Raw genomic sequence first — 26,813 nt, 5'->3', positions numbered from 1 at the left:
CGGTTTTTCATTTTGAAACTAAACTACATTTACTTCATACACCGCTAATGATTTTGGTGGTCTTATATAAACAGTTGGGTGCGTAAAAAGAAAGTGATTATATGAGATTAATAAGAGATCATTTTGTAGAGCGCTAAATTTCCTACAAAAATATGAGTTCTCCGTTTAGTAATGATTTTTTCATTGAGTTTTAATATTCATTAAAAAAATCGCCTTAAAATAATCAAATGTTAACCCTTAATATCTTTCAAACTTCCTACAATATCTAAGAAATTAAATATTTTTTCTAGTAGTTGGAAGCGAGATTTGAATTTTTCTATCCGATAATAAGAAGAAAAGAAAAGACTGAATGGCGAAAGATCTTACCGTTACAAATAAGAGCTCATACATGGAGTGACTTTATTAGAGGTGTCTAAAAACCTATTTTTCAGTGTACCAAGTAAAAAAAGATAATCGGCTTTTTTAACCACCCTAATAGATGACTTATGTTTGCTCTTATCATGTTTATAATTTAGTTTGAAAGTTTATGAATCCTGAGCGAAAACGCAGTTTAGAGACTTTTCTTTAAAAAATTGCTTATCGACATAATTGAATACAGGAGTGCCAGATTTGTTCGTCATTTTGCTGATTATTCATAAATGAAGAATGTTTTTCCTTGTATTGTTCTGGTATATAAAATCATATACATAATTATAGCAAATATCATACTACCAAAATTTTAAAACACTTATTTACTCATTTAAAAACGACAAAATTTTATTTGCTTCAAAAAACATACATTTGACTTATTTTTGTTTTTGTTGTAATTTCAGCACAGCTTCGTCAATAGTTATCCATAAATACATATAAAGTATTGCATAATTTCATAATAATACTTTCAATAAACCATTTTTCATTACAATGGTGATAAAGTGTAGGGCTTTGATGCTCCTTTAATGATTTTTAAAATATATTTACTCTTAATTACATACCTTCTTTTTAATTTTTTTTTTTTTAATATTGTATTTACTGTTACATTCTTCATTACCAACTCTATAATATATATATATATATAAATGTGTGTATATTTTGTTATGAGATTTTATTAAATAAATATTTATGAGTTTTCCGCAAAGCAAATTCCCAGTACCTAAAACCTGCGATCTTGCTCTCACTTACAAATACGATTCGTCACTATTTGTGCGAATTTTGAGTTATATAAATAAATTTTATATTGGCAATCTTAGTATTCCAACTTTTATTTTCATGTACATACTTTTCCTACTTCGATTTTTTTGTTACTCTCACTTTATAGCTAAGTTGCTAAATCAGTACGCCAACAACAACGACGATGTCAATTAACAGGGTAAAGTACAAAACGCAGAGTAAAATTTTTTTTTTTTTTTTTTTTTGATTTTTTTGGTTATGAACTGTGAAGTAACAAGAATTTTTATTATTTAATAAATTTACACATAAACAGTTATTTACAGTTTTAACGGCTGCCAATCAAACTTTTAGAATAACAACTATAATTTAAATTGGTTGTAGCCATATTTTATTTTTATGAAAATGTTTCTATATTTTTCTCTGTTAATTTACGTTTCAATTTAAAATTACCGTTAGTAAACAATTTTTTTTTTATGGAATATTTTACAATTAGAGAGTTATTGCTACTTTTGTTTACTGTTATAATATATATAAGCAAAATAATAATAGTCCACACGTTTTTCCAGCAACAAATTTGATTGGAAAATTTGCTTGTCTGCAAATAGAAGGAGAATTCATGTTTTATAAATTGTTTATGTACAAAAATGGTCTACGACGACAGACAAATGTGTTTTGAAAGCAGATTTTGTGTTGCAAATGCAGAATTATTTGTTTTATGAACTCCTTGTAACCTCACTTTTTTATTATAATTGGCAATGCTAATAAAATATGTTATAATTGCAAATCAAAAATATATTAAATAGAAAATAATTAAATAAATATAAAAAAAAGTTATATAAAATAAAATTATGTAAAATAAAAATAAAATAAAATTAAAATAAAATGAAAAAAGTAATTAAAATAAAATAAAGCAAAACAAAATTAAATTATATTAATATAAATAAAATTATTTTAAATTAAAATAAATAAAATAAAATAAAAAAAATTAAATTAGATAAAATTTAATTAAATAAAATAAAATTATATTAAATTAAGTAAAATAAAATAATATAAAACGAAATTAAGTAAAATAAAACAGAATAAAATACAAGGACTTAATCTTCTATAATCTATTAAATTTAAATGAATAAACAAAAGAAAAAATAACTTGATAACTTGATTTTTATCGTTCAGTTTATGGCAGCTATATGTTATAGTTGTCCGATCTAAACAATTTGTTCGCAGATTGTAACACTGCCGTGAAAAAAATACATGCCAAATGTCGTGAATATATCTTCTCAACTGAAAAGGTTTTCCTTACAAGCACTTGCTCCGATAGTTCATTTTGTATAACAGCTATATTTTATAATTGTTCGATCTGAACAATTTTTGCGGCAATTGTATAATTGTTGTGCAAAATTATTCATGCTAAATATCTTGAAGATATCTCGTCAAATAAAAAGGTTTTCCATACAAGGAGTTGGTTTTTCTTCTTAAAAGGTCGTGTGTAAACTTACAGCTTTATATCTCAAAAGCCGAAAAACTAGTTTCCATATATACAGATAAACAGACGACGGACAGACGGAACTGGCTAAGTTGACTCAGCTCGTCAAGTTTATGAATTATAGTTACATAATATATAATTTAAGGGGTCGAAGTTTCCTTTTAGTTGTTACAATCTTAGAGACGAATTTAATATAATAAAACTAAATGAAATAAGATAAATAAAGAAAGTAAAATCGTATCAAATAAATTTATACGAGCTATTGTACCTTCGATTCGCCACTTCGACAGGTTTGGCAAATCCAAAGAAAAAAGTATTAATCTTATTAAATAAACTAAAGTTTTTTAAATCATCAAAAAAAAATACAAATAACATGATCTTGCTTAGCTTTTATAAGAGATTGAATTTTCTAGCAAAAAGAAATATATTTATATATTATTCGATCAACTAATAAGAATAAATACCACAGCAATGCACACTACAAAGTAAAATGCGTTTAAAATATCAAAACAAAATAATAATAGCAGCTACTTGCAGCCCAAGCAATTTTCCAAATTTTACACACAAATAAAATGAACAAGAACTGAACTTATTAAGCATTCAGCTTGCTCATAAGCAAATTAGCCGAAAAGTGCACTACAGCAGGCAACTAGCCTAAACAAGCTTAGCTCAAGCAAAACACTACGTGAGAAGCGTGCCAATGTTGTAGTCTACATTTAGGCGCATGTTTTTGAAATTTGTTTTAAAAATTTCGACAAGTTCAATTCACTAAACTGAAGCGTGTGGTTTGGCAAAACAAACTAATACAACATTTCATTATTTATTTGTGTATATTTTATTATAAATTTATGTTAAACGATAAACATTTGAATTTTAGCTATTTTTCTAAAATTTTTCATAATTATTTTATGTCTTTATGTATATATTTTTAAATTTGTTTACTGTTTGTGTTCTTTATACTCTTGCTATACTTGTAGTAATTTTTCACAATTGTAAACATTTTTTTGTTTTTGTTAACATTTATAAACAATTGTTGGCTGATAGTGTAGTGATGTGCTGTGTTCTAGAACTGAAATAGAATAAAACTGATAGACATGTTTTGGAAATAAAAATGTCAGTTTCTTATAGATATGTATATACCCTGTTGTATAATTTAAAAAACAACTATGTGTGATACTACAAAAATAAATTTTTTCGAATACTTGAAGTTTTTGCTCAACAAAAAGTCATCATTATGTGTAGTCATATTTATAGTGACGCTGAAATCACCACTAAAATAGCTGTTAGAGCATTGTTTAATATTTCTTATTTAGCAGATTTATTTAAAAAATTAAAGCATAAAGCTCTGTGCGAAGCTTTTATTTAACAGATTTGTTCATATAGTGAAAGCATTCAAGCATAAACTTCTTTGTAAAGCTTTTACTTAGCATAATTATAAAAAAAGAGAAAGCTTCGAAGCAGAAAGCTCTGTGTAAAGTACGATACTAATACTTATTTTCGAAGCATTTATTTAAAACTCATTAGCATAATTGCATAATACGTATCCAAAACCAAGTAGTAGATTCTAAATTACTGCTTAATATCATTATATTTATGAGCTTTTCATATATCCTTTTTTGTTTATATGTGTGTGTAACTTTGTAAAAACTTAAAAATCGTTGAATACCAAATATACTTTAATATCTTCGCAAATATCCCCAAAACCACCATAGATCATTCTTAAATGTAAAGTTTTAGTTAAACAAAAACTTTATGAAAGCTCTATAGCTTTCGAAAAAAAAACAATAAAAAGTAAATGCCAAGTTTTGGCAAAATTTTAACTCTGTTTAAAGTTAATGTTTGTTTATATATGCCGCTTTTGAATTAAAATATTTCGCTAATCAAAAGCTTTATTAAAATTCTACAACTTTGTGAAAGCTCTACACTTGAAAACATGTAAAATAAGCAAAGCAAAATGTTTGGTAAAGCTTTAAGGTATTGTGAAAGCAAAATTATGAAATCAAAAGCTTTGTTAAAGCTTTATAACTTTTAAAAGCTGTGTAAAAGCTTAATTCGTTTTCAAATTTAGTTAACTAAAAATTTATTTTTGAGTTAAAAAAATATATAACTGTAGAAAGTATATTCATATATATTTTTGTAAATCAATTTATGCATTTTCATATATACATATGTATGTATATGTATGCAGATACCACTCAAAAGCCATTTTAGCAGTCAAAAATTGTATACACATAACGGGTTTTAATTTAAAATTCTCTGATTTGATTGCAGGTAAATGTTTTACTTATGTTACTTGTTTTGTTAGTGATTTTTCAAATATATAATATATGTATATACATATATATAAATTATAATATATATATATATACATATCTATGTGTATGTACGAATGTCTATAGCTATGTATCTAGAATATACGCTGGGCATTTTCGCTTCAATTATTTTCAAGCAACAATATTATTGTGTGGTTTTTTATTTGAAACATTTCGAAATAGCCTAAGAACCAGAACCATTTCATGTATAGCAGGGTAAACTTGATTTAATATTTTGAAATGACTATATATATTTATGAATGCATTTAATCTTTTTGTGATTTTTTATACACGCAACATTAAGATTGTCCAAAGTTTGTTTATTTATTGTGACTTTTTTGTTGTAAACGTTTTTGTATGTCTGCATGCAATTAAATGTATAATATTTATATAATATTTTTAGTACTGCAAAAATATTGCGCATTCTATTTATTATTGTAATCCTGCTGATTTATGTTTTTTTTCTTTATTTTCTTTCTTTGATGTTTTGATTTTGTGTTATTTTTATATAAAGTTTAGTTTTCTTTTGCAAATTTGACATATTTATTTAAAAATGATTTTTTACTTGGGAAATGCACAAAATGGCTGACAGACAAATTTTTTTTTTTTTTCAATTTACATTTACATATACATACGAATTACAATTTATGACTCATTGCAAGTGTTGTACCGTTAAACTTTAGACAATTTGTGTTTCTTCTTTAAGATTATTGTTCGTCATTTGCTATGTAACGATTGTATTCATAAGACTGGGTTTGGAACAGTGGGTTAATCGCACATGGATTGTTAGTAAAGTTTTTATTATTTTAAGTAATTTTTTTTTATCTATAAATATATCTTATTTTAACGACTTTTATATTTAGCGAATGACAAAAACTTGAAGGAGTACATATGCGACTAAAATGTATTAAAAAAATTATATATGTATATTTTTTGTATTTCACATTTTCTATTTTACCAGAATCATCTGTTCTAGCTTTGGAGAAAATTTCATTTGTTTTAAGTACAACAACAGAATTTCTTTGTTAAATTCTGATGCGTACGATTTCTAATACGCTTTGGCGCTACTCCTTCGTCGCTGCTCTCCTCTGTCCTCTAGTTCCTCTCATTACTTAATTTGCTTTTAACCAACTATCTCATGGTCTGCTCTTCTACGCTCTTTGTACTCATTACCAATAACTCGCCTTTGCTCTCATATTTCATACAACTAGTTAACAGTTTCTAAGTAAATTTCCTACTACTTTATAAACTACATACATTCATGCTGAGTTTTAAATTTAGAATTCAGTTGCAGCGTTGTATTTAACTATTTACTAAATAGTCCCTGTACTCTGGCTGTATGGCAATACTGGTCATCTTCAAATGCTAACATACATAGCTAGGTAGTGAATCAAAGACACTCTCCGTGCTTGTGAAAACTTCGGCTGCTATTCTTAACAGCTCTTTCATGATTTATATATGTATAACTCGCTCTTTTCATACAAAGCTGAAGTTTTCACGATTTGTCTTATATAGCGTCCCTTTTTTATGCGCTTTGTCTGTAACTAATTGCCTATTTTATTGCTGACCTCCGCATATCGAAGTTTCCACAAATTTAACTATTAAATTTTCTCATTTCTATGCTCCATTTTTTCTTAAACTTCAATTCATACGTGAGATAACTGAAAATTTTAGTTGCTCCTCTTGTTATGTTTGAGGTCTTCGCATAAACTCGGCAAGCATCAGAAATTTTAATATTTCTTTTCGGCTTTGGCAATTTAGAGTTTACTGTCATGAAAGCAATTATCTCTGCCCGAAATTTGCACATCCGGTTCATTGTCTTCCTTTCTTTTTGTCTTCTTGTTGTCAAAAGTCTATCTCTTGCATTTTTTCAATTATATACATGGTCCGTGATCATGGTTCTTTAACTACCAAGTAACATTTTATACACTATTCTAAGTCTCATCTGCCGTCTTTTAGGTTTCAATACCAAGCACGTTTCGGCTCTTCTCCCAAGAATGTCAACTACAGTGTAGTATTTTGCCCTACACTCCGCATATTTTCTGGCATCATTCAAATCCTATTTATTGCTAATTTTATAATATCCTGCTTTATCGATTTGTTAAGATGTTTTCGTCCGAATATTTATGTCCTTAATTATTCAATTGCTCAAGCACTAACCAGTATATAATTTCGCTATGCCTCTATCTTGTATATTAATCTTCATCCTTCGTAAGGCAATGTAACCCAAGCATAGTTTTTACTTGTGCGATACCTTTACCAGACATTTATGCACCTCTGCGAAGATCTAATCTTATATATGACTACTACTACTTATCGATCCATGGTCCCATTAAAGCAGTGCACTTATATTCGTACCTATTAAGTCGTTTAAAAACTCTTTCCAGCTTCATGTATTCTCTTGCGTCGACTATCTCTACGTCGGTATCTATCAAATATGCGGCTACGATGTCGCTCGGTGCACAAAGCTTCCGGCGAACTATCAACTTTCTTCATGACTATGCGAAAAGTAAAGGTATGTTTGGGGGAAGCACTAGCCGCACGACGTGGTGATGGCGGTTCAAATTCACTACCGCTTGAGAATCCGGCCGCTACACTACCCACCACCGGGCAGGGTGTACCATTGCCATAACCCGATGGTGTAGACATTGAACCAGTTGAGAGTTGTTGAGTCAACACCGAACTAGGGCGTGGCTCAAATATCGAGGCGCAACGCTGATCAGTACAGAGAAAAGTCTTAACTTCCTCTTCGCGTTGCTTGATAGTGAGCGGAAAATGTTTTTTCGTCGGATCAGCGAAAGGACTACGCTGCGGTTCATGGTGACTAGGCGCGGAGTGTGGATAGGAGGAACTTGAATCGTAACTGTCACGTGAACTGTAGTTTGAGGAGGTCTGATTGGAAAGTGGACTACGAGCACGTGAGAAGGCACTAAAGGGTGAAATGCGAAGCGCACGCAAAGTTTCTGGTTTTTGCTTCTTGTTCACTGGGAAATTGGGTGAGCGTGCGGGTGTCATGCCACTCGCATCGGAGGGTGTATAATCAAAGTGTGTTTCTAAAGAGGACTTGCGTCCACAAGAATATCCACTGCGTTGAAATGTCTCCGCGTCGACTAGCTCAATTGAGGACTTACGCAAATCGATATTCGATTTCTTTTTATCATCCATGTCGACAATTTCAAAGCTAGAAGTTTGATCCTCATAACTTGTGGATTGATAACGGGATATGTCAAAGCTGGTATCACGTGACGAATAGGGACAGTCGAAACTTGACTCGGCGCGACTTGATTTACGATCACCCTCGACCATTTCGAAACTATCACCACCAGAATCTAGACGCTGTAAGTTGATTAGATCGTTATCAGTATCAGCGCCAGGACTACGCAAATTTTCTAGAAATGGCGATCGCGGTGGATCGAACGAAGAACGCCGAGAAGGCGGTTCAAACTCAATAATCGGACATTGCAATGGTGATTTCTCGGTCGCTAAACTGTTTTCAGTTGCTTTAGCTAATGCTTGGGCTGCTGCAGCCTCAGCTTCTTCAGTTTCACGGCGCAACACTTGCAAATTTACGTATATTGGTTCTGATGCATAGGACTTTAAAATTTCGGTTAGCTCAGTGCGGAAATCCTCCGGAATTACAAGGTCATTCGAATCGGATTCCCGTTCTTCGCTTATGCGCGGTTCAATAGGCTCACGACTTTCGGAGCGACGTTGGAAATGATGTGTTATTTGTGCGTTCTCACTTGACAACGAGACTACTTTAAGCGAATTTGTGATCTCCTCTACTAAACTGGTGACAATTGTATCGGTTGTGGTGCCGGCTTCGTCTACGAACTCCTCTTCGTGTATCTTCTCGTGCTTAATATAAGACTCACCGACCTTTTCGAAATGCACATTCGCCAACTCGAATGGCAGTTCGCCGAGCGGTGATGCACGCCCGGAGCCGGCACCACCGCCGAGACTGCCACCGGCGCGACCTACCTGTGCATCATGTGGATCCAAGCCGCTACTACTGAAATTGGAGTCGGCGCTGGCGCGCTTCGATGTGCTGGCTGCAGCTGCTTGCTTCGCCTTATCGTCATTGGCAGATCGACGTAATTTTAGTGACATTTTTGCGTAGTGTGCGAATTTCAATGACATCTTCGGTTCGAATGCAACTTCGGACATTTGCTTAACGACCGCACTTTTCGCAGCAGTTGATGAAGCGGCCGGACTAGCTGAGAAAGTACTCTGTCTAATCAACGGTCCTGATGACGAGCCAGACTCGGCACGTGTGAAAGCATGAGCGAAACGATTAGTGCGCGTAGAAATATGCTTAGATGGCTTACGTACGAAGGCAAGTATTTCCTTCATAACACTTGTGCGTTCTTTTTTCTCAGGTGTTGATTCTTTAGCCGCGGCTGCCGCTTCTTGTTTCTCTTGTTCTTCACGTTGCCTTTCCAGTTCGCGTGCCGCTTCGGCCGCTGCATTTGATTCTGCAATTTTTTCAGCTAATCTGCCAGTTTCCGTTGGATTGGAGACAGTGATTGGTGGTATAGGCATAGCTGTTAGCGGACTACGTTTATCGCCACCGAAATAAATAGGTGTGAAAAGATTGATTGATGGCCGCTTTATGCCACTGCTTGAACGCACTAAACCATTCTCATCAGCCTCCCCCTCTTCATAGTGTGCATCCTGCACATGCACAGTTGAAGTGGGACTGCGACGTGGCTGGCCAAATTCTACAGGCGCCGCGGCACCGATGGGCGAGCGTCGTTCTTGTGTATGCATGCTTAGTGTCGGACTGCGTGCACCTCCTGTAGGACTACGCGCGGTCGGACTATGCAGCCCCAAACCGAACATAGGCTGTACAGGCAACTCATTCGGTGACTTGAGGCGATCATTGGACATAATCAGTGGACTGCGACGTCCTTGCGGACTGCGGTCATTAAAGCCTACTGGACTGCGACGCCCTTGAACTAGCACTAATGATCCAGTCATACTGTTCTTGCGGCGATGTGAAGCACGTAATGTGCCCTGTCGGGATAATGTTGTCGGCGTTTTCTGCGAAGTACTGCCCGGACTTTTCGATTCAGGTTGTGGTAGTATGGGGCTCTTTGGTGTAAGTGGGCTACGTTTCTTATCATTGGCCGCCAATTGGGCGGTGTTTAATGTCAAATTTGCCGCTTGACCAAACATTGGTGCGGCATTTGGGCTACGGCGCTCAGATGGACTGCGTCGGGTGCGGAAACTCTGTGATTTGGCTTTGCGAATTTTTGGTAATGATTGATTGTGCTTATGACGGCCATGCGAGGATGAATGGTGGGTGGAAGAGGAGGAGGGGCCGTTCAACTTATGTTAGTTGCTATTGTGCGGGCCGCTGGTGGGGTCGCTGCTGCCGCTTGAACTCAATGTTGTATTCGAACCGTAGGGGTCCAAGGAACTCTGTACGGACATCGATCTGCCTTGATTTTGACGCGCACGCCTCACTCGACTAGAGTTGGGAGACAGCTTTCCGGGGTCGATGCTTTCTGGGTCTGCCTGCAAAGGTTAGAATCAGACATAAAGGGGGGACAAAAGGGGTGGTGGAACGACAGCAGTACACATGCACCGAAATTGGACGTTCCGGAAGTGCACCAATGCCGTTTAACACATTTTATTATTTAGTTAATAAATAAATTTTTTATTATATTTCAAAGTAATATATTTTTACTACATGTACGAAAGGCCAAAAGCAAAGTGTAAAGCTTAAGCACGCGCTTACCTGATAGGCCAAAGCGTTCATAATGATCGAGTATGGCACCAAACCCAGTGGATGTATCTCACGCATCAGTACATTCGCCGGAATTTTGTGGAACTGAATGTACTCCAGAAAGTTGCCTAAAATCTCCTTCATATCAATATTCTGTAATCACATAACAGATGTATTAAATAAATACTTGAGCTCACACAAATGCCTTACACTTAACTTACCGGATTGTTGTCGAAATACTTCTTACTCCACATCAGCGCCGCTTGAAACTTAGTAAACTCATCGGCGCGCAACTCCTCACGCGCCAATATTAGACGTACCACATGCTGTGGCAGCAACGTAAAGCTGCCCAAATTAAGTACCTCATTACCATGTTCGTCCACAAACTCCAGCACTTTTTGTACGAGGCTCTTGGTACACTTGTATTGGATGTAACGTTCAGCAGACGCGAGCAACGCACAAACAGTGTCCACATTGATGCAACACTGCACAAAGCCAGCACAAGCGCGCCGCAATTCCTCCAAGCCATAATAATCTGCCGCGTTCATGACGCCTGAAGGCAGAATAAGAAATTAATTTTTATTGAAATTAATGCGCTGGGATTTTACTTATATCTGGCTACTTGAAGCCCTAGTAATTTTGGGTTTCTATTGCAAAAACTATTTCCTGAGACGTAAGATTTCTGAGTTAGAGAATCAAAGTGCGTATAGTTTACGCTTTATAAAGTTGTTATCTAAACGAATGTCTCTTATCTGTCCTTAATGAGTTAAGAATGAAATTTACGTCTTAGTTATATGTATATATCTCGAAAAGTAACTAAAAACTTGCTTATTCTCACAAAAGTGTTTCGTTCTGCCAAACCCGTAGCAACCAACCATTCAAAATTTCTGTAATCGACTAACCACAAGGAAAACCAAGGCGTGTAACCAACTATTACCTTAACTTATACAATTTCCTTTAGCAAGAAGTATATCTTCATTTTAATATAAATATATATAATATATGCACTCTCTTGTTTCTACTACTCGCTTTACTCGTACATACCTAAAAGTGTTCTCGGCTGCAACGTCACACAACCGGTGTGTATGTACTCTATCAGTTGCCTGAAAACATCCGGTTCGAACTCCTCAATAATCAAGGTCTGATGTTGCTGTCCAGCCGGCTAAAATACGTGAAGGTAGAAATTTAAATTAAATAAGACTGAACTTCATATAGATTCATAGCTGAAGAGCTAAATAGATAGGTATTGTAGTATATATAGCATGAAGGCGATAGATATTGTATAACTATAGACACAGTTAGACATATAGTATGTTAATTTTAAAGCCTTAAATTAGATAATGTGTTATTTATATTATATAGACACAAAACCTGCGTGTAGATAGGAATGTGTATATATAATTTAATAATATAATTAATAAAAATTAGAAAAATTATTAAAAGAAAATAGCTAACATGTTTGTTTTCATGCTCTCAAAGCAATAGCATTTTTGAATGTAGAATCCTATCTGGAGCTCATTGTCCTTTAGAATATGAAACCACTTGGTATTTTTGGGATTGCTTAAGATTAATGTTTATATCCAATGAAGTAATTATGTATGTATATTAGGTCCATACTGTCTGCCGTGGACAGCGTTTCCGCACTCGATTTGAATATATAACACTTAGTAACATAAAACAATAACCACGCTTTTGATAACAACTATAAGCTAAGTTCGAAACCAAAATCCAAAATCTCTTAAGGGGTTGGAGTAGTCAGAATTTTCCAAAAATAAATTTGCTTTTTTTTTAATTTTCGTTAAGTGTAATAACTTGAAAACATTCTCTGAAAATTTCAAGTCGATCCGATAATTACTTTTTGAATTATTCGACTAATAACAAAGAGCGCTCGGTCACTTCAAACTGCTCGGAAGCAGGTAGCTAGCGGCAGCTGCAAGAAACTTTAAATGAGTTTTTCTCAAAACTATGTTTTTCGAACTGGGAGAACTGTAACTGTAACAGCTTTTAGAATACATAATAAATAAATATATAAATCAAAAATTTCGATTTTTTAAGACCAATTAACTGTTGATATTTTCCCAAAAATTTAGAAAAACGTTTCCTGAGGCCGCCATTTTGTTAATTTTTGAAAAAACAAAAACAGCTTCGATCAGTCCTATCTATCGATCTATTCATAAAACTATTTTTATTCATCCGATTGATTTTAGATGAGTCTCCAAGGACTTATGATTGAATGATGATGAAATTAAAGTTTTTATTTTTTGAGATTTTCGTGACTTCAAGTCAAAACATTGTTTAATAATACCATATTACTACTTTTGTAAAATAACATGACTTAATAGCAAAAAAAATTACTGAAAATTTTAATTTTTTCGTGCCTTTGACTACCCCTAACCCCTTAAGCTGATACTAGAATTGAAAATATTTCTATAATATTTATTTACTTTTATTATAATAGAAAAGTTTTAAAAAGAAAGCAAGCCTGCCAAATATAAACCTTGGGCGGCAACCTTGTAACTTTTTTGCTTTTCACTCGTGTATTACATCGAGTAATTAAAAACTCTGATTTATTGTGACCAACTTTTTACAAAGATTAAATGCAATGCAGAATATTGATCCAAAATATATTATAGCAAAATAAGAAATTATAGAAATAACATGCACTTTCATTCTCACTTTTAGTAAAACTCGTCGCATAATTATTTTATTTCACTATTTTTTCGAAAATGATGCTTCAGTTAATCGCTCTTAAGCCATATAATTTAATAATATAATTTATAGTTTTAAGTATTTTTATGTACAAAAATTTAGCTAGTAAATATTTACAACAACAAACACAATAACTGAAATATGAAGAATGAGTAATGAGTAGGAGTCATGCAAAGCAATTGTGATGTAGGTAAGAGTATACATATGTTTTTGTAAAGTATATGTAATCAAAATATAAACTCAAGTCGAAAATGTTCATTAATTTTTTGGTCCCTGTGAAGAATTTTATTATCTTTCTTTGGTTAAAATTTAAATGACGATTGTTTCAAAATTGTCTTTCGCGGACTTTCTGTAAGTTCCGGATCATATTTTGAAACAAGTTAGAGCCGAACCAATGATCAAAGTAACGGAATTTCTAGTGAAAGAAAGCCTGTCAATAATTTTAGAAATATACACCACTTCACTCAAAATATTTAGCTGAGAAGAGTTATATCGAAGCCTACCAATATAGTTTTCGGGCTCAAAAATATAATATTGCAATTACAAACAATATTTTATTTTAACTCAAATGTTTATGCTATTTGAATTTTTTATTCAGTTTTATCTGGTCGCTAACTTTTTCGTCACATAAAATGGGGTTGAACGTGGATTTCTCGGAAAGAAAAAAGTTCGACGCACACTTTTGAATAAATTTGATAATTCCTACACTGTACATAATGGTACGCTATTAATTTTATAAAGCCACAACCAATTCTTAATAAAATATAGCAGAAAAATGCAAAAACGAATATAGAAAATCGAACAAAAATTTAAATTTATAACAATATTTGAACACAGAGTTGCATGTTGACAATGATGTGACATTATTTTTACTAAATCCAAATGCACAATCATTAAAAAGCCAATGTACTAAAGACACAACACAAAAATTTTAAATAAGTCGCCATGTAGAAACTACAGAGATTGCGCTGATTAAGACAACCACAAACTGCTATATAAGAAATTTGACAGCTGATTGCTTACGTCAAAATTCTGACAGCTTAATGACAATTAAGCTAGTATGCGGTTGTCAGAACACTGACAGCAATGATGCTGGTATTTGGATGTCAAAATGTTGACAGCTATAATGACAAACACAATAGTATTCTGTTGCCAAAATATTGACAGTAATAATAAGAATTCAGCTATTAAGCGCTTGTCAGAACACTGACAGCAATAATGTTTAGCATACAAGTATTCAGGCAAAACAGACAGCAATAATGGCCGTTACAATATATTTAGATATTTTAAAATATCAGTTTTCCATAATAACATTTTAAACAAAAAAATATTTAGTTGCAGCTTCAATAACATGCGAAAATAATTCAAAATTTGCAATCAATCAGCGCAATCTTGAAGTGTAAATACTATAACATATTTGCAAACTTAAAAAAATAAAATTAAATATGCATATAAACAACAATTTGGAATGCAAATAAGACACTTTAGGTACAGATTTTTGTTTAATTTTTATGCAAGAGATATTTAATTTTAAATAAATTTTAATACTTTAATTTACTTTTCTATTTTTACCTCGGGTATCGGTGCTAATTGTTGGGTAAAACCACTTCTCTAATAAATAAAGAATAAATTCAAACAAAAAATACAGATTTTACATTAAAAATACATGTGATTGTACAAGTATTTTTGTATTGAATATATTTATAAGTATAAGTATATAATGGCATGTTCACACTATGCATATATTTGTATAAGAATGAACGATTATGTGTGTGTACTATGGGCGAATATTATATTATATTACATTATTTATGAATACTAAAATATTTTTCTTTACATATTTCATTTACTAAAAAGGGTTTGATTTATTTTTGGTTTATAATTTGTGGGCTACAGCAAGTGGTGAACACAAGGACAATATAGGGAATGATTTCAACACATATACATAAGGTTATATAAAAACTTGTACAGGGTATATGTAAATGATTAAAATACTTATTTATTTAAAATTTTTGGACTTTACTTTTTTATATATTGTAATATGAAGTTTAGACTAGCGAGTCGTCAAAGTTGCACCCCTAACCAGCATAAATCGGTACAAGTAGATGGTTTGTACTGAGGTTAGTTGCTTGAAACATCATTTTTAGGAACATCACACGCAAAACACCTCTAATTTTTTTGTACAACTTATATTTTCTTGGTGGTGATTGAGACGTTAATCAGGGCCACATTAATTATTTGAACGACACAATTCTTTATATACACATAGATTTTAAATGCAGGAAATCGTCTACATGAAGCAATTGCCGTTAAACTTCTTAAACCGTCTTATCGAGAACCAAAGCTAATTTATTAATTTTATAATTCAAAAACTATCGGTTACGTAGACGGCAAATATTTTTGCAAGGGATGAAACGGAGTTTGTCACAAAAACAAAACATCACTTCGCAAGCTTACAATCGATAAAATTTTAAACAGACTTCAATCAGTTATAATTGCACGATTTTACAGCAGTGAATTTTTATAGAAATTAAGGTAAAGCTTAAACAAATGGATAACATAGTACGTAGAAGTGGGAGCTTAAACTTCAGAACTGTTTCAAGCAATGGAAGTATTGAGAGGTAAATAAACATTGGCAAGGATGATCTAAAGGTGTCTATAGATTTCATAAATTATAAGCAGAGCTAAATGCAATATTACTTATACATACATATATATAACATAATATTATTCGAAATTCGGCTCTAAGCTATCCTCTTTCGTAATCTGTTGTTTAAGTGCGATCGGGTTACGCTATATGGTGTTTGAAAGAAAATATTTCGTACTATTAAAATCTTACAGACAGTATTGTGATTGCTTGACTCAGTTGTGCTTGAGTACTTGTCAGCGATCGCTACCAGGAAATTAAGAATGCACCATATTTTGCAGTCATTAAGGCACTGTTTTCATTGCTTATTCAACAATTCAGCCGTCTAAAGAAATCAATCGTCAAAAAGCGGTCAGTTGTGACCAAAGAAGAAGAATTGTGTGTCATCAGGACAGCTGCACACAGATTATAATGACTCACCAAAAATTCCAATGGCGGATGCTAAATGAAGAAATTGAAGACTGGCAAGACCTTTTATCATATAAAACCTATCTTCTGTTTTATTCCAGTATCGTCACTTAGAAATTACAATAGCAAACATTGAAAAGTGAAGAGCGAAGAGCGAAAAGGAAGGTAATATTCATCAACAGATTTTTCAAAAAGCAGACTAATTTTTAGCGGTCTTTTTCTTGGAATATAGCGCATACTTAATTCTAATATAACCCTAAGATAGAAAACAGCTAATATATTAGCAATTATACAGGTGCTTAGAAGCGGTAAGCCGACTTTAGGAAGTATAGGAGTGATCCCAAATTACCAGGCATACCTATACGAAAATTGCTGTGATTACCTAGAAGTTTTTTGCTTTAATTATGTGAAACTGTTTTTTAATCCATATACAATTTATTTTCGTAAAATTGAAGCGTGTTTACTCATTCTTAGACAAAAACACACACATTAAAAAAATGCATTATTTAGAAAAACAGAAGGGCAAAACTTTCATACCAAGCTGAGGGAAATTTTACGAATTTAGGACTGTGGCAGCAAAACGTATTGGGATTATAAATTGATTCACAAATTCTGCGGTGGAAATACATCTGCATACGAGCTGTTACACATAACAGTACTATGCACGCACAAGCATAACGCAGACGCTCAAACCACTTCAACATATATACAATACACACATAGATATGTACATGTATACCTGTATGCACATATACATAAAAAGAGTATATACAAATTCGTATATGCATACATACATGTGCACTTCCGTTGAATAAAAAAAAAAAATAACTCATTTATGTACATACGCACTTATATCATATTTCACTGTTGTTTTTCAGAGCATAACAACCACCCCCAAGACCAACCTGTTGTGCCGCATTTTGTAGATTCAACAGTGGCTCCGATGAGCGCTTAAGGAAAAGCCGCAATTTATTCTCTTTGGTCGATGCTTCACGTTTACGTTGCGGCGATGGCGCCGAGTACAGCATTTTTGCGAAGACACGCGAACGTGATGCCAAAACAGCCTGTGGAGGGAGAGCGAAAAGGTGAGTATAATAGCGCATTAAAAGAGTTTACTGCAATTATATTTAAGGCAATATAATTTCAATGCTCAAAAAAAAAATTAATTGAAAAAATTTCTTTAAAAATCCAAAAAAAAATTTTCTCTATAAAAAATTCAGCAGCGAATAAACTTAAGGCTTCATATTTTTACCTAATTTATGTTGTCACATTTTTGAAATTTCGATGTCAAAATTGATGAATCCGCTAAAGAAACGATCTGTCAAACTTTCATGATAAGTATAAACAAAGCCTTCTTCTTCTTAAAGTTCATTTTTCATATTACCTTCATTCATTATTTGACTACTTGTTCTTGTTAAAGCAAAGAAAAACAATTGTTTAGGGTACACTCCGGTACATAGACTCGTATATGAGTCGTGGAAGCATAAACTTACGGAATAAAATATTATTCCAAGAGTTTTGTTAAATAATGCATTGTTGGGATTCCTTATTCGAATATATATCACGGTCATTTTTGTTTACTTAGACTCGACCGTCGTTAGAACGTTTAGAAATACCATATTTCTGATTCTTTGAGCTGCTGTTATTTATGGTCTCAGGTTTTAACTAGTTGGTTGGGTTTTGCTGCTCGAACTATTTTCCCCCAACAGTTTAATAAGGAAATATCAAAGCTGAGTGTTAGCCTATCTGAAACTTTGACTAATTGTGCTAGGCTAGATCTTCTCCAACTTTGCTATGCTTCTACAAAACCTTACTTTCTCATATATCTTAATAGGAATGCCAATTTAAATAAATCAACATGAGAGTAAATCTTTTGAGCTCTCAAAAGCTTCAGCGATTCCGATAAATATTATATGATGAGTGAAGTAGCGCCGGCTTCTGTAGCAGATACGGGCTTTTATGTACTCATTGGTGGACTCAAACAATGATTTAGGTATATTTCATTTTAAATCGCATGCGAAATTCTGTGTACTATATTTGTCTCAATCATTTGTCTAACTCTCTCTCTCTCTCTCTTTGTCTCTGTAATATTCCTTTAGCTGTATAGATCTGTAGTAGTGAGAACAATAGTTCGATAGTAGAGAACTCGTCGGTATTTTCGCGTAACACATTTGTTTGCTAATCAGAAGCTCTACCGGTACTTATAACTATTTTTCTCTCGCGACTCTTCAAGAAGATATATCAAGCATATCACTCACCTTAACCGCGCATACTGGTTCACGCGTATCTCCAACTAAAAATGTCACATCGCACAACTCTGGCATCGATGCCAGAAATTTCATATCCTCGGCTAAGCCGGTCTTATTCTCGAACGTTGACAAATCTGGCTCCGCATCAGCCATGCCGGGCAGTGTCAGAGCTTCGGGCATTTGGGGTTACTGTGAAAAGCATTCAAGCGTCAAATTTAGTTGTGTAATATAATGTTAAGAAAACATTTAAACAAAATAAAAAAGATAATGAGCTGGTATTGAAAATTTAAGAAAAAATTCCATGCAATATTAAAAAAAGTAATATTGACTTGGAAAAAACCGGCTTACAATGATTGAAACATCTTTATTGCATTGTCAACTAAAATTAATGGTAATATATTCTTTAGTCATGTACTAACCTTTACCTTTATTATCATATGTAAATTACATGAAGTACGCTACATCACGTGAGGTAGTATTTACTTACATATTGTACGAGTATATACAATATTCGTTCCTTTTTACAACTGCAATCATGCTACTAGGTGGTTAGCATAGTTACAAGCACTACACTCCATAGTAAATATCAAATGCAATATGGGAAGGCAACTATCATTACACAGCTCTCCAACAACTCCATTAGGTATACACGAAGAAAAGCAAAATAAATTGCATTACGTCAGCAGACAGTTCCAACGTACATATAACATACATATACACGTGTTCAAGGACCTTGAGCCGAGATGCTGCTGTTATTACGCAGACTTATATACAACTTATATACATGATATATATTTATATAGGTCCTTGCAAACACATTGAGTTTAAGGTTGAACACTAATCAAAACGGCTAACAAATCAAGGCGAATATATGCTTATACGAGTATACATAATCTTATAGCACACTAACTACATACATATAAAATCAAATAGACGGTCTAGTCTACAATTACTTTGTTTGTATATTGCTATTTATACTTCCGGTTTTGACAATTCCAGTAATGTCAAGCGGTAATTGTTATTTGCATTGGAAAGCTTCACATATATCACGTATAAATGCATCGAAATGAGTAACCTATATAAATATAACATTAGAATTGAATCAAATCCAACAATAGTTGCACACTCGCTGAGCACGCGATTGAAACTATACGCAAAAACTACGAAGGCAACGGAAAGGCCCTCACAGCAAGAACAAACGTCTGAGTTAACGATTTTCGCTGTTAGAAAAAAGTTTCGAAAACCGACTGGAACATAATAATAAAAATAGTTCCAAACAAGGTAGTAAAAGAAGCAGGGTAGTTGAGTGCTTAAAAAACCGTATATTAGCATAAATCTTCCTTTTTTATATAATATATCAATATATCCATAACCGAAGCGAATTGTTCTTTTATGTTGAAAAAATACTTGTTGAAATATCGCTGACATCAGTCAACATAATCGAAGACAATTTCATCTATACGGGAACCAAACTCAGTACCCATCTAGTTTTTAAATACAGCATAAGGCGAGGTCTTATTACTCGTACAATAAGTGCTGCCTGACACTGAGTGAGCAATGCAGAATTAACAAATCTCACGACGAATTTAAATAATTTTGGATCATTTAGGTATGAATGATAAAATTTAACATGGGTAACTGTTGTTTCGCGACAGAGAGATTTAGTGGAGAATTTATAAATCTTTACGAACATTGGTTCACCAAATTTAAGGGTTTTCGAGACTCTACAGCTACTTAAATGATCAAGTAAAAGTGTTGATGGCAGCAATACAAGATTAGACGTTCTTTTGATAGAAAGACCAAGTGAGAAATTGTATAGCTGTCACGAAGTTTGTTATACCCAGAAGAAAACGTCGAAGATTCTGTAAAAATGTATGTATAGATGTATAAATCAGCATGATGCGCTGAGTCGATTTATCAGTGTCCGTTTGTCTGTCGGTAAATATGCGAACTAGTCGCCCAGTTTTCGAGATATCGATCCGAAATTTTGCATACGTTGCTTTATTCTTAAGAAGCTGCTTATTTGTCGAAACCGCCGATATCGGATCACAATAGCGTATAGCCAACATACAAACTGAACAATCAATAACAAGCTCTTGTACGGAAAACTTTTTCGTTTGACGAGCTATCTTGACAAAATTTGGCACAGATTATTTAACAAGACAACGGTATAATATTCGAAAAAATTGTACAGAACAGACAGCTATTGCATATAGCTGTTATACAAACTGACGATCCAACTCAAGTTAAAATTCTTTTTATGACCTTTACGCTATAAAAAATGCCTCTGTGAAGGGTATTACAGCTCCACTATATTCAAAAAATACTTCAAATACTTTTTCAAGTTTCGTAAATTTAAATAGCGTTTGATTTCTGTTTGGTTTAACAATTTTTTTATGCGTAAAAATGGACCACCCTGTATTAAATACCTTTAATGTTTACTAACTTACCTCTGAAATTTAATTGCTAGCTACACGCTAATGTTGTTGTTACTGCACTTCCGTTGCCAGTAAATTGCAATATTTTTTAACGGATTCTAGCGAACTGCGAAAATCCGTTGGAACTTAAATTTCATATCATTTCGTTTTAAATTTCACAAACATTTTGGAAAACATTTTGCAAATATTTTATGCACTTTTTATATCAACAATTTATTATATACAAACAGGCAAAACAATTTAATATTAATTATTTTCTATTTACTTTGAGGGGAAGAAACTGCAAAAAACATAGAGTAAACGTATGCGGGCGGTAAACGGGAGAAATTTCGTAAGGGAATGAAAATATTTGAGAAAAATTTAAAAAAAAGTTAATAAGAGAAAGTTGCAAAATTATAAAAAATATGCATAAAAAAATCACATGCCATTTCGGGGTCCTGGCGGAGCGTAAGGGTTAAAGTGTTTGGTTGATATTGTGGTTACGATATTGTTGCACTGGATGAGGGCACTTGCAGTACTTTGAAATGTGCAAGAGGGTTATATGCTTATAAGTTTTAATATTTATTATTTCAAAATGTGAAGGCAAAGAAAATACTAAAAACTTTGCGGCGAAAATTAATTGTATGTAAAAAAAATACATTTTTGTACATATAAAGTATTTAAATGCACCCTAAAAGGCATTGAACTGTGCAAAATAAATATTAAATATAAATATATAATACGCATATACTAACTAAGATAAAGTATATAAATAAATAGCTTATATATATTTAAATATGCGCAAATTTCATATGTTTTTACAACAATGCGTTACCTTTATACACTTTTACTATATAGTATATAGTACAACAATAGAGATACTTAAAATGTTATTTATATATACTCGCTTATGTGTATGTATATATGTATATGCTTATGTATTTTGCTATTTACACTTATGTTTCGGTGCTCATTTGGGAGATATTGACCCAATTTGTCGCTGTAGCGAGCAAAAGTTTATTTGCTTAACGGCTAACATATACATACATATACAAACTGAGGTACATATGTACGTGAAATGTATGATCCACTCACACGCATAATCTTAAAATGTAGTAGTATGAGCAAAAGTTAATTTATTTCGCTGTTTCCGTTTTACATACATTTTTGTTGTACATAAGTGTAACAATTTAAGTTAAACAATATTTATGTTACAAAATACATACATACACAGTATTTTTGTATTTTTCGATATTCCAAAAATGTGTATACACAAATTTTATATATACATAAGGACATAAAGCAAAAAATAATATTATATATAATTAAAAGAACAACTTGAAAAAATATTTTTATAATTTACTTTGAAATTGAAAATAATTGGTTACTTTAGGCTAATAATATGTTAGATAGCAGTTGTGCTTATTTATTTTTAGGAGTAATTAGACCTTGGTGGAAGAAATCAAGATATGTAATTGAAGGCTTTTTTTTAGAAAACAGACAATTTTTTACAGATTTTCTAAATTATTATACTCTAGCAACATGTTGCGCCAGAGTATACTAGTTTTGTTCACGAAACGATTGTTTGTAACACATAAAACTCATCAAGATAGATATAGAGTTATATATATACATATATATTATTGTATATATAAATGATCAGGTTGAAATCCGGTTGACTATTTGTCCATCAGTCTGTCCGTGCAAGCGATAACTTGACTAAAAGTGAGGAACTTGCTATATATTTCCCTTGGCACCCAAAAGAGGTCGTTAATGCAGATGAGCGTAGTTGGCGTGACCCCACCCTCTAAATGGTTTAATGTACATATTTTCCAAACCACTGAAGTTAACTCTACCAAACTTACTTCGATTTCCGAAAATGATGTGGAGAGGGAGGGATTTCTAGGGGCAAGAGGTTAGGAGTAGGTGGCAAGACCGTTGGGACAATAGTCCTAACGATCGGGATGTTAGATGTCAGCGGTGTGATCTCCACTAGTCGGAATGCCGAACAGGTCGTTTGTGGGTGAATTGTTTAGGCAGCGGAGGCGTTTAACTGAGAATTAGGTTTAGCTTCTTGTGTGAAAGGTGTGTGCGAGTAATGTGCGTATGGGGTTCAACCCTTGGTTACCAGTCCAGAGCTGTATGGAGGCTCAACTGGTAGTAGCTTCGGCTACGAGATTTGACCGGAGACTTAATTCTGGTACCACGGGGAGAAAGGGTCCTTGGAGTTCGCTCCAACCTGCTCATGCGGACTGGACCTTCGGGGAGTATCGTGGTGGTTGTGGTTTATACCCAAATTCGGGAAGAACTGACGTTTTGTCAGTTGAATGTGGAGTTACATTGCAACCGGGTGCCGGACCCAAAGTACGGCAAAGGTTTTAGATAGGCCTCGAACCTCACCAAGGTGTGTAGTGTTTCCATTCCACACTACCAATCGGTACTGAAAAATGCCTGGCATTTTCGGAGCGCTGATCAACGCATTGTATTAATATGCTGTGCTTTTGAGCACGGTGAGATAAGGCCGTCGATGGCAGGTACTCACGTTAAACACACCGGACGTCTACCAAACTTAATGGGAAGAAGTGTTTTTAGTACTTCTTCTTACGGATAAAATCAGATAATAACCACGCCTATCCATATAAGGGCTATGTTGAAAACTACTATAAGTGCGATAACTCACTGAATAAATGCGCCACAAGCCTTACAACTAAGATGGTGGGGAAGAGCTTTATAAGTTTGGGTGTAAAAATTAGACAATGGACGTGGCTCCACCCACCTTTAGGTGAAATCGTATATCTCAGAAACTAACCAACCAATTTTAACAAAATTTGGTGTGTAAAGTAATCCAACCATTTCTATCATACACTATGAAAATTGTCGAAATTGGACAACAACCACGCCCACTTCTCTTAAAAAACAACTGCACAACTAGTGCCTTAAAGTTATTTAATCTTATGACCAAAAATTGTGGAAAACGAACTATAACTTTTCAAGGACTCAGACGCCAAATATCTGGACCCCAGTGCATTTAGCTGATTTTTTAGCGAACAATCAATCTGAGAATTCTAATATTGAAATTCAGGGAGAATATTTTTGTGATGGCAATGTGAAAATGGGATCAATATCACGATTAGCCCTCATATACATAATATAAAATATACGTAAATTTTTTCGAACACCCAGTTGACTTCTAGGGGTCAATTTGTAAGAAACTACAAGTTAATGAAATTCAAAAACAATATCTTTCTAACAACAGCGTATTTTCTTGACTGTGATTTTAAATAATGAATACAATATTTTCTACTTTTAATTAAAATACGTATGTACATATACCTATACGAAAATCTCATTTTTCATTTTAACTTGCGAGAGTATAAAATGTTCGGTTACACGCGAAATAAGCTCTTCCTTACTTAGTTTTTATTAATATTGAATTTTTTTTGGTATTAAATTAAATTATAAAACTTCTCAATTTTTTTTTTATTTATAGATATTTATTTTATTATAACGTTTTCAATCATTTTGAGGAATTCTTAATGTTTCTTTTAATATTCAATCTACCTATTTAATAAAATAATTTTTTTTTTTTGTTTACTTTTTCGATATTTTTACTACTTTAGAGTTTCGATATTTCTTTAGGAATTTCATTTTATTGAAATTTTTTTTTTACTTAATGGAAATATTATTTTAATGAATTTTTTTTTTTGATACTTATTATTTTTTAAATTTTTTATTTATTTTAGATTTATATTATCTAATTTTTAATATAATGATTTTTATTTAATAATTATAAAATCAAAATTGTTTTTAAAGAATTTTTTTCAGATTTTATTGTTTGATATTTTATAAATTCTTAATTAGTTGTTTATTTGTTTGATTATAGAGTTTTTTTTTAATTTCAAATCTTTTTTACGAATTCATAATTTTCTTAATTAAAAAAAAAAAGGTTTTAAAGAGATTTTTTATTTTTTTAGATGAATAATTATGTGACTTAAATTTTTATATAATGATTTTTATTTAATTATATAATTATTAAATCAATATTGTTTTTAAAGAATTTTTTTTATTTTCTGATTTCTTATAAATTCTTACTTTATTATTTTTTTCTGGTTTTCATTTTATTAAATCTCCTTATTTATTTATATTTATATAAGAATATTTCATATATTTTAAAAGTTATTTACAAAAGCTATAACAGCGCAATTTCTCATTAGAATTATAATAAAATACGTAAATAATATATTTGCTTTACTTTATATAAAATTATTTATATAAAATTTGTGAAAGTGCAGAAAATATTTTTTCTTAGAATCTATAATAATACTAATATAATATATGGATCAAATAATTAATATTTAAAGTTAATGTAGAGAATACAATTTAAAAAAAAACAAATCTATTTTATTTTAAAAGTTTGAAAATAACTAAGAATTTTACTGAGATTTTCACTTACGTTTGCATACATATATATGTACTAATATAAGGATAAAATTTGAGTTTTAATAATTTTAGGTAAAAGTATCAAAAAACCTTTAAGCATTTATATAACAAAATGTTAAGTGATAAAAATTAATTCGAGACTAAAACGATTTTATACAAAATGTCTGTAAGAAAGTTTTCAAAAATTAAAAAAATTACTTCACAGCTGTCAGAGGCAAGCAAAAACTATTCGTGTTAGTTGAGAGGGAAGCAAACAGTTATACAAGAATTGTGTATGTATGCGTGGTAGGTATTTACAACTCTGTGTGCATGTAAGATTTCGAATAAAAGGAAGGAAAAGTGCTAAAAAAAATGGCAAAAATGGTTTTTAGGAATTTTTTAGAAAATATTATGGAAAAAATTGCATTACTTTTACGCTTTAGCCGCTGTGTAAGAAGAATGTGAATTGAAAGCAGCGCCCAGCAAAGCTGTATCCTTGAATTGCAGACGCGCTACAGTTTTATCTATTTGTGTATATGTGTAGGTGCTGAGCAGCCTTTACACGGTTAGCTATTGCGTAGTTTTTGCTGAAGTGTATACCCTTGATTTTATTATTGAATTTAATATTTTTACTGCTGACTTTACTACCTACAGGAGATTTCACCACTACTTTTATATGTGCTTGTGTAAAACAGAAAATTTCAATTTAAATAAGCAGCAAATCAAGCCTTGCCAAATGAAACAAGCAAACACAAAATTCTTCTCCGCTGCAGATTTTGCAAGTAACACGAAAAATTTACTGTTGAAAATTTGCTACGATTTTCGAAATTTCACTTTATAATTTGCAAAAATTCAATATTTTTTATGTATATGTAGTTTTACTAGATTTTTAGCCACGTTTACAAGTACCGTACGCGTTTCGAGTGCAACCGTTGCGAGCAAAGGACACTTTTAGTCTGTTGCCTGGTATCGGAGAAAGCCTCGTATTTCGTGTGTGTCTACATCAAAAGGAGTTGGCTCGCATTCCGCCATATGGCCGAGCGCCTATAACTGTATTTATATATGTATATAATGATTAGTTAGTTGGCATAGGGCGTTCGTTTGTGTATTCTATAAGTGGGTCTGTGTGTAATTGTGTAAGTACGACGCGCGCATAGTTCGGTAGTTCGGCAGGAGTGCTTGCAATCGATAAATATGTGGCAGGTTTATAGCTGGAATGGTGCTACAGCCGAAACCCTACAACAATATCTATATTTTGGTAGACGACGTGCGTGTTTTCGTTTCCCGAGTAC

At 32.6% G+C, this 26,813-nt stretch overlaps 1 protein-coding gene across 6 annotated transcripts; it reads right to left on the bottom strand.

The window, feature by feature from the left end:
• Window positions 1-2,543: 2,543 nt before the first annotated feature.
• On the bottom strand, window positions 2,544-26,813 carry gprs (speckle type BTB/POZ protein). 6 transcript variants are annotated; one of them, XM_070107662.1, is made up of 10 exons: window positions 25,952-26,813; window positions 21,136-21,403; window positions 18,695-18,874; window positions 17,342-17,500; window positions 14,954-14,992; window positions 11,717-11,834; window positions 10,894-11,225; window positions 10,685-10,825; window positions 10,412-10,461; window positions 2,544-10,234 (listed from the first exon to the last, which is right to left on the bottom strand). In XM_070107662.1, exons 3-10 carry the CDS (start codon window positions 18,863-18,865, stop codon window positions 7,312-7,314), a joined length of 3,933 nt encoding a protein of 1,310 aa, XP_069963763.1. In that variant the 5' UTR covers window positions 18,866-18,874; window positions 21,136-21,403; window positions 25,952-26,813; the 3' UTR covers window positions 2,544-7,311. The 6 variants fall into 6 exon arrangements, with proteins under 6 accessions (XP_069963763.1, XP_069963759.1, XP_069963758.1 ...); XM_070107658.1 differs by having other exon boundaries at window positions 10,155-10,461; window positions 21,136-21,229; window positions 25,952-26,802; XM_070107657.1 differs by having other exon boundaries at window positions 10,155-10,461; window positions 26,322-26,802.

Source organism: Bactrocera oleae, chromosome 4, assembly GCF_042242935.1.
Source record: "Bactrocera oleae isolate idBacOlea1 chromosome 4, idBacOlea1, whole genome shotgun sequence".
NCBI classification, from domain to species: domain Eukaryota; kingdom Metazoa; phylum Arthropoda; class Insecta; order Diptera; family Tephritidae; genus Bactrocera; species Bactrocera oleae.
Note: the sequence above shows the minus strand (reverse complement) of the source record. Positions and strands in the feature narration are given on the sequence as shown.